Genomic DNA, 8,489 nt, shown 5'->3' on the forward strand with positions numbered 1-8,489 from the left:
TTAACTTTACCCACATTTTAAAAAACCAATTTGTTTTCTAATCAAACTCAACTTAATTTTGTAATGAGTTACACTGACTCATGTGCAATGGATCTCATTTTTAAATTTTACTTGTGATTTAATATAATGTTAAAGAAAAAAAATATCTTATAAAAAAATAAAAAGACACGTATAACTTTAAAAAGATAATTTTCTTATTAAGAAATATATATATATATATATATATATATATATATATATATATATATCATATTTTCACGTAAGTCTAATTTCCAATTTTATTTAAAATGAAAAATATTAAGTAAAATTTTTAATTATTTTTATTTGTTACTCAAAATAAAAAAGTTACAAATACTTTCACAATAACTCTCTGAATTTTAATTTACCTATAACATACAATTATATGGTATAGTTAAAATGTGATTTTATTATACATAAAATATTTCAAATAAACTTGCCAAGCATAAACATCCTATTGGTTAAAAATATTAATTATAAACAATAACTAAAAGAATTTACAAAAACATGAAAGTTTTTATACTTTCCTTTCCTCTTATTCTTTGCAAAAGTTTACAATAATGTGCATATTTACATATTTAGCCCCTTTAAATTTAAAATAAATATTTTTAAAATAATTAAACTAAACAAATATATATATATATATATATATATATATATATATATATAAATATAAAAGTAGAACTCCAATTCCAATTTCAATCCAATTCTCGCGCTTAATTAGTATTTTTGTCATGTTAACAAAAAAATAAATAACTTTTCATAATGTATATAAAAGTCAATATATATATATATATATATATATATATATATATATATATATAGTAATTTGTATTTGAATTTGAACAAGAATATAAAAGTCATTAATGGTGTCCTTCAGTGTTTGTTTATGGATTAAATATATGTAGGGAAATGAATAAAAAAAGAATAAATATAATTATTTTAGTTAAAGCACTTCGAACGTAACCGTTTTTTAATCTCCGGATCCTTCACGCGAACTTGCACTCCCTCTCCCTCTCCCTCTTCCTCTTGACTCTTCAATTTTTGCCTTCTCCCAATTCTCAATCATCACAAACAAACAGCACACGCATACCATGACCCTTTCTTCAATCGCCACCACCCTCATTCCCACTTAATGCATCCTTTCTGCTGTGTCTCCGTCGTCTCCGACCACTCCTCTCCGGTCACCCTCGACATGCCCCCTATCCCTGCCGCACCCAGATCCGACCCCGCTCACCGAACTGGACAAGCCCTCCACTCCCTCACCAACTGCGGCGAAGGCGGCCGCGGGCACCCCTTGCCGGCTGCAGTGGACGTCAGGATCAAAGACCTCGTCGGGAACGGAATCTCCGGGATTCTGCACAAGTGGGTGAACTATGGCAAAGGATGGAGAACGCGCTGGTTCGTGCTTCAAGATGGTGTCCTCTCCTACTACAAGATTCATGGACCCGACAAGATCATCGTGAACTCTGAAACCGAGAAGGGATCGAAGGTCATTGGTGAGGAATCCGGGAGACTGATCTCTCGCAACCGCAATTCGAACCACGTCGATCGTCGCCGAAAGCCCGTAGGCGAAATCCATCTCAAGGTCCGTTTCATCATTTGTTTCCTATTTTTCACTCTCTTCCATTTGTTTTTTTCCCCTTTTAATTTCGTTTCGGTTTGGGAAAACCACGCTGGGAGAGTACCAGTTACGAAATTGGGAATTCAGAAGTTGTAATTACTGAATATCCTATTTATGTGATGAATTTTTAAGTGATGATCGAATGGAGTTAGTTATTAACAAAGTTTTAAAGTGCACTCCTCACAGATTTGTAGTTTGTAATGTGATCATATTCGGAGTGCTCCCTCTGGAGGATACATGTGGTTTTGTATCAGAAGAAATTTTTGAATTGTGGTTTGGATTGAGGACATATGTGGCTGCTATCCTGTCATAGAGATTGTAAACCCTTGGTCGGTTTGAAAACAGATTATTAATTTATAAGATGGGATGTCAGTTAATTTATTGAAACTTCAATGTGGTGGGTGGCTTGGCGGTTTTCTTTTTGTTTTTCTTGGGGTTGTGAGTGGCAAATTCTGTTTATGTTCATCTCTGTGTTTGTGTGTAGGTATCGACTATTCGTGAGAGCAGGTCCGATGACAAGCGATTCTCTGTTTTCACTGGGACTAAGAGACTCCATTTGAGGGCCGAGACTCATGATGATCGGGTGGCATGGATGGATGCCTTGCAGGCAGTGAAAGATATGTTTCCCCGGATATCAAACAGTGAGTTGATGGCTCCAGTGGACAATGTGGCTGTTTCGACAGAGAAACTCAGGCTTCGGCTTATGGAGGATGGAGTGAGCGAGGAAGCCATTCGAGACAGTGAACAGATAATGAGAAATGAGTATGCTGCGCTCCAAAACCAGCTTCTGCTGCTTAAACAAAAACAGGTGGCTCTAATCGACACTTTGCGGCAATTAGAGGTACCTTTAATGAAAAGTAGAAAACTTGAAGCCAATCAAACTGGTTATTCTTGGTGGATTTCTACTACTGCACAGAAAGCTGGTCATTCTTAGTACTCTTAAGATTAGGGACAAAGAAAGGAGGGGCCATGTCTTTCTCCTTCTCATTTAAAAGAAAACAGAGAATTGTGTATTATCATCCTGTCAAATATCATGTGTAATTTCTCTAGTTTTCCCATGTTTTTTCTTCTACTGTTGTACAAAATCTACTGCCAAGTCTAATAGTTTGTTCATGAGTTCATTTGTCATAGGTGCTCCAGCAATTAATAATATTCAGTGTTCTTCTGTCAAATTCTTTCCTTTTTCGTATTGAATTGGTTTGTAATGGACTATTAGTTCCATATCTCGTATTGAGTCTTTCTTTAACCAGTTAGATGCCTGAAGTAGGTGTTTGGTATGCTTGTATAGTCTAAGCTATAAATCTTAAATCCTAAAAGGAAAGAGGTTGTGGTTAGTGGGTCTTGAGGCTCTTTTATTCTTTGACTTGGGATGAATTTTGATCATATTACTAGCAGAGTTCTGTTAGAAATAAATCCTTGGACGATTGAACTTATATCATATATGCACAGCTGAATGTTCTTTTTTACAAAAAAAATTGTATAGGTGGAAATGAGACACTAACGAGATATATTTCTGGGTTGTATTTATATATCTTGCTGTACAAGTTTTTAACCAGTTAATAGCCCTGCATGCAAGGGCGCAGCAGATTGAGTAATCATAAAATGCTATACCTAAGTTTTACTGTTCTTATATTTTTGTTTATCCAGTAAGCCTGTTTACCTTAATGTATAGCAAAAATTTCCAAAAGGTAAATATTAATAGATGGCCTTGTTTTCTGCATTGATACTTTTACAAATGTGCCTTCCTGAGATTGTACTCATCCCCCCTTTTTAATTCCAAAATTGCTATTTTTATTTTCATTAGGAGAGATTAGTGGACATGGTTAACTTTAAAACAGAAATTGTTTCAATATTTCTTGGCAAGGTTTGTGATCTCTAATACTAGAGTCCATCCATTGAATTATCATATTTCAATAGCTTAAACAAAATATTTTTCTTCGCCCTGTGGAGAGTTTTCGTTTGATCTTTACTTTTAATTGCTTCTGCTTACTTGTTGATATATTGATTAAGGTTAGCATTTTGTTCTCCTCGTGAAGTAAAAGAATTTCTTTGTACTTCATTATTGTAGACAGAAAAGGTTGATCTGGAGAATACTGTGGTTGACGAAAGCCAAAGACAGTTGAATGATCAAGAGGTTTCCTCTAGATTAGGGCAGGAAAAATCTAGTGGTAAGTACTTAAATGTTGACCCTTTCATTTGATTAGGATCTTTTCACTGTGTGGTGTTTGGTTGTGCATTTTCTGGAAAATAGAAGCACTTGAAAATAGAGGTTTTCTTATGAATTATTTCCATTTTCTTTTGCATTTAAACTTTTTCATCCAGAAGAAAGTGGAACTGAGTCTGAGGATGATAATGAGAGAAATGATGCAGCTGAGGAAGAAACAGATGATGAAGACACTGCCTTTTTTGACACTCGGGATTTTCTGTCATCTTCGAATTCTTTTAAAAGTAATGCTTCTGATATTAGGGTCTCGTCTTTCTCTTCAGACGATGAAGGACTCTATGCTGTTGAATCAGAGGAGGATGTAGATCCTTCCATTAGATCTGTTGGATTCAACTATCCTTACGTTAAGCGGCGAAAGAAATTACCTGATCCTGTTGAAAAGGAGAAAGGTGTCAGTCTTTGGTCAATGATTAAGGACAATATTGGGAAGGATCTAACAAAAGTTTGCCTTCCTGTTTATTTTAATGAGCCTCTCTCTTCTTTGCAAAAGTGCTGTGAAGAAATGGAATACTCATATCTTCTAGACCGAGCATATGAATGGGGAAGAAGGGTAAGTCTGAATATGGCATCCCAAGTCATGTTGCCCTGTATTTTACTTTGCTGTTAGTTCTTCAATGTTCATTTCTCGGTGCAATGTTCTAAGTATTTTAACTCGTTGATGATGTTATGCAGGGTAATAGCCTCATGAGAATTCTCAATGTTGCTGCTTTTGCTGTATCTGCCTATGCTTCGACTGAAGGAAGAATCTGTAAACCATTTAACCCATTACTAGGGGAAACATATGAGGCTGACTTTCCGGATAAAGGCTTTCGATTTTTCTCGGAGAAGGTCCAAGCTAATGCTTGACATTGATATTATTGCATAGATGATCTTTTTCTTGATTATTTTATCATATATATATATATATATATATATATATATATATGTATGTATGTATGTATGTATGTATGTATTTTATCATTTAATGCTGCACAGAGAAGGTGAAAAGCATCAAATTAGCATTTTGGTATAAAAATGTTGGGAATTAAAGGTTAGCAAGTGCTTAGTGCTAGACTTACCTATAAACCTATCACTGAAAGGCCACCTGTGAGAATTACAAGGGGTGTGTGTTTGAAATGTGATTGTTTTGTTCTGAACTTATTGTTTGTTTAAATCCTACATATCAGTATTCATTAATCATGCGTATTTGAAGTCCTTAGAACTTCTTGCTTCTGGATTAAAAGGAAAAAAGTTTCCAAAGCACGGTTTGACGGAAAAACTCAAGTATAATCTTAAAACTACTCCATTTCTTAATTTGATGAATGAAAATTGATGTGATTGGGTGCTTAAGTTATGTATAACTTGATGAAAGGCAGTACAATTTGAAACAAAGGATATGATTATAAAATTTTTATATATCTGTTACCATTTTGAAAGATTATATTTCTTCTTTCTCTCAGGTCAGTCATCACCCAATGATAGTTGCATGTCACTGTGAGGGTACAGGTTGGAAATTTTGTGGAGATAGCAACTTAAAGAGCAAATTTTGGGGTCGGTCAATTCAGCTTGATCCTGTTGGCTTTTTGACTTTGGAATTTGATGATGGTGAAGTATTCCAGTGGAGTAAGGTATTTTTAACTACTTCCACTACAATGTGTCCAATGGCCTCAGAAAATGCTGTGTGCAGATTTGGTTCTAAACTGATATGGAACCTTTCGTTCAGGTTACTACATCAATATACAATCTCATATTGGGAAAGCTGTATTGTGATCATTATGGTACAATGAGGATACAGGGAAATCAAGACTACTCATGTAAACTGAAATTCAAGGAACAGTCTATAATTGATCGAAACCCTCACCAGGTGCTCAATATCTGTTTCACGGAGTCCATCTTGATTGTGTTTACGTTATGACTGGCATTAGCTTTGTTGTAATATAGTACTTGACATGTGAACTTCTCTCAGGTTCACGGTATTGTTCAGGACAGAAATGGGAAAATATTGTCTACTTTGCTCGGAAAATGGGATGACAGCATGTATTATATAAATGGAGACTATAGTGGGAAGGGAAAAGGTTATGAATCAATGTCAGATGCCCATTTACTATGGAAGCGGAGCAAGCCGCCCAAGTTCCCCACTAGATACAACTTCACTCGGTTTGCCATCACATTAAATGAACTTACCCCTGGATTAAAGGTCCCTTTCTTAATTCACACTTTCTCTTGTATAGTCAGTTTATCTTCCTATTCTTTTTCTTAATAGTGGAAAACTAGTCTGTATTTCCACCTCTTTAACTCCATTATGAGTGTTGCGTTCAGTAAGGAGATGTTGTGATCATTTCTGTATCATGGAAGAGCTATAAAGTATGAAACAATTGAAATTTAACATTTAAGGACTGAAATATCCATATCATTGTTTTGCATATTATGAGTACTTGTACTCATCTATTATCACTTATTTGTGCATACATAGGATAAGCTGCCACCAACTGATTCCAGGTTAAGACCTGATCAAAGGCATTTGGAAAATGGAGAGTATGAGATGGCAAATTCAGAAAAATTGCGACTTGAACAGCGTCAACGTCAGGTAATTATGTCATTCTACTCTGTGGTGTTTCCTTTGCTGGTTTCAGAGGGAGTACATTGAATAGATATGTTTTAGAGTGGTAACATGGTAAAGGAGTGTTGCTATATGTTTTGATTTGTAACTAAATTGAAACGGGATTAAAACATGAGTGGACTTATATCATATTAACTTCTTTAAAAGTTATAATTTTTAACCTTTGCAAGCAAATCTTAATATATGTGTTAAGTAGATCTTAGTTGTGATAAGGGTGAAAATAAAGTAAAAAATCATCGTCTGAAAGCCATTTAGAAAAGTACAGATAACTTTACAAATTAGCTTATCCATAAATTATTTTTATTTATAGGAAAATTAATATCAATTTTTTTTCCATAAATCTCTTACAAAGAATTTCTTCCAAAGATGCCCTTAGTGCTTCAATTGCTTGTTAGAATGCCTTAAATCCGACTAGTCATCAAATACAATTACTTGTGGAAAGACAAGAATCATACTTAATAATGATAGCAATTGCTCATAAAGTAGCACTAACTGTTTTACTTTTTAATAGAAACATTTTTTTACCGAGTTGCTCTGAATGTGCGGTCACTTATCTGACCTAGTATCATTTTGTGCAAGTTGACCTTTTCCCTGTTTTGACCGTGCAACCTCTCTCAGTGCTATGGTATCAACACTCTGTTTTCACGATAACTAAACGAGATGTGTAAAGGATGAGCTCTTTCGTATGTTTCGATGATTTTCTTTTTCAAAATGGCTTTCAGACGAAAGAAATATGCAGAAAAGAGTGAAATTAACCACCTCATCTAAGTTAAAATTTATTTTTGCATAATCTATACCTCGTACAACATTTTCATTATTTTCTTCAAACTTTTATTTTAACTTGTTTATAAATTAATTTTAACTTGTAAAAAAAGTTAATTTTATTTTTGTCCTAAAAGTTCATAGATAAGTTTGTCCAAACTGACTACACATTATGTTTTAGACAAGGTTATAAAATTTTCAACCCTTGAATTTGTGGGAGAGGAGACTGTTAAAATAAATGTAGTGGATTTCCAGTTATATATTTTAATTTCCAAGTAAGCGAGTACAGTTTGAAGATAACCAATCATTATGAAAACTGACGGTTGAAACTGTGATTGTTATGTAGCACATGTATAAAATAAATTATGATGTTGCCAAAACTTTAACAGGAGTGAAGCCCTTATGCTTTATCCTTATTTTCCGAGACAACTTGTTATGTTTGATATTTGATATTTGTTTGAATGGGATTCAGGCTCGGAAAATGCAAGAGAGCGGTTGGGAACCACGGTGGTTTGGTAAGGATAAAGAGAGCGGTTCCTACCGCTACTTGGGAGGGTATTGGGAGGCTCGAGAACAAGGAAATTGGAACTCATGTCCTGACATTTTTGGTCAAATTCCTTCTGATCATCTCTTGGACGAAGGTCAATGATATTCACTGTAGTTTATCAACATTTTACCTTCAATTCTTTTAACTGATGGGCGTCTTATACTGCTACATCGCAGTTAAGGTTCCTCATGAAATTCATCATAGTCAATCATTTAAAAATATGAGCAGGTAATAATGTAATTGTTTTTAATTTCTAGCCTCACTCATTTTACATCCTCATGATTGTTATTGTTAATATTCGTATTAGGACTAAGTTATGAAATCTTTTTCAGGTTAGGTTCGCATACTTTTTTTTTTACCAGTAAAATTATATTATATATTTATAAACGAGGTATTTAGGATGTTTCATCTCATATATTACATATACATAATATACAAGTCACATTCTTGAAAAATCTGTTACTTCCCATTTTCCACCCAAACTGGATTAAGTTTTATAATTATATCATGTCTCTCTGTTTACATAACCCTAACCCCAGCAGTGTCCTATACTTGTTATCGGAATTTTAGTTGATACAAGGTAAACCACTCTTATGTTCAAGTGGTAGTAAATTTGTATATATTAACTAATAAATAACATACTTTTATCAAATTAAATTAGGTTTGTTAAACATTATTCATTCTTTGTAATTATTGTCTTTAATGTCTTTCTGCA

The 8,489-nt window shown here is 34.1% G+C and overlaps 1 protein-coding gene across 3 annotated transcripts; it reads left to right on the forward strand.

Annotated features, from left to right (window-relative positions):
* The first annotated feature begins 988 nt into the window (after window positions 1–988).
* On the forward strand, window positions 989–8,030 carry LOC108321002 (oxysterol-binding protein-related protein 1C). 3 transcript variants are annotated; one of them, XM_017552622.2, is made up of 10 exons: window positions 989–1,606; window positions 2,127–2,483; window positions 3,711–3,810; window positions 3,965–4,416; window positions 4,539–4,694; window positions 5,306–5,473; window positions 5,569–5,709; window positions 5,812–6,042; window positions 6,319–6,432; window positions 7,700–8,030. In XM_017552622.2, the coding sequence occupies exons 1-10, from the start codon at window positions 1,154–1,156 to the stop codon at window positions 7,874–7,876; spliced, it is 2,349 nt and encodes a 782-aa protein (XP_017408111.2). In that variant the 5' UTR covers window positions 989–1,153; the 3' UTR covers window positions 7,877–8,030. The 3 variants fall into 3 exon arrangements, with proteins under 3 accessions (XP_017408111.2, XP_017408112.2, XP_052736374.1); XM_017552623.2 differs by having other exon boundaries at window positions 3,968–4,416; XM_052880414.1 differs by having other exon boundaries at window positions 4,130–4,416.
* The last annotated feature ends 459 nt before the right edge of the window (window positions 8,031–8,489 follow it).

This window comes from Vigna angularis, chromosome 7 (genome assembly GCF_016808095.1).
Source record: "Vigna angularis cultivar LongXiaoDou No.4 chromosome 7, ASM1680809v1, whole genome shotgun sequence".
Lineage (NCBI taxonomy): Eukaryota > Viridiplantae > Streptophyta > Magnoliopsida > Fabales > Fabaceae > Vigna > Vigna angularis.

Bases quoted from the DNA above. Each gene is read 5' to 3' on its own strand.
- LOC108321002 (XM_017552622.2), top strand. From the start codon at position 1,154: ATGCATCCTTTCTGCTGTGTCTCCGTCGTCTCCGACCACTCCTCTCCG. The intron at 3,811-3,964 runs GTAAGTACTTAA...TTTTTCATCCAG, and splicing joins AGGGCAGGAAAAATCTAGTG to AAGAAAGTGGAACTGAGTCT. The intron at 6,043-6,318 runs GTCCCTTTCTTA...GTGCATACATAG, and splicing joins AACTTACCCCTGGATTAAAG to GATAAGCTGCCACCAACTGA.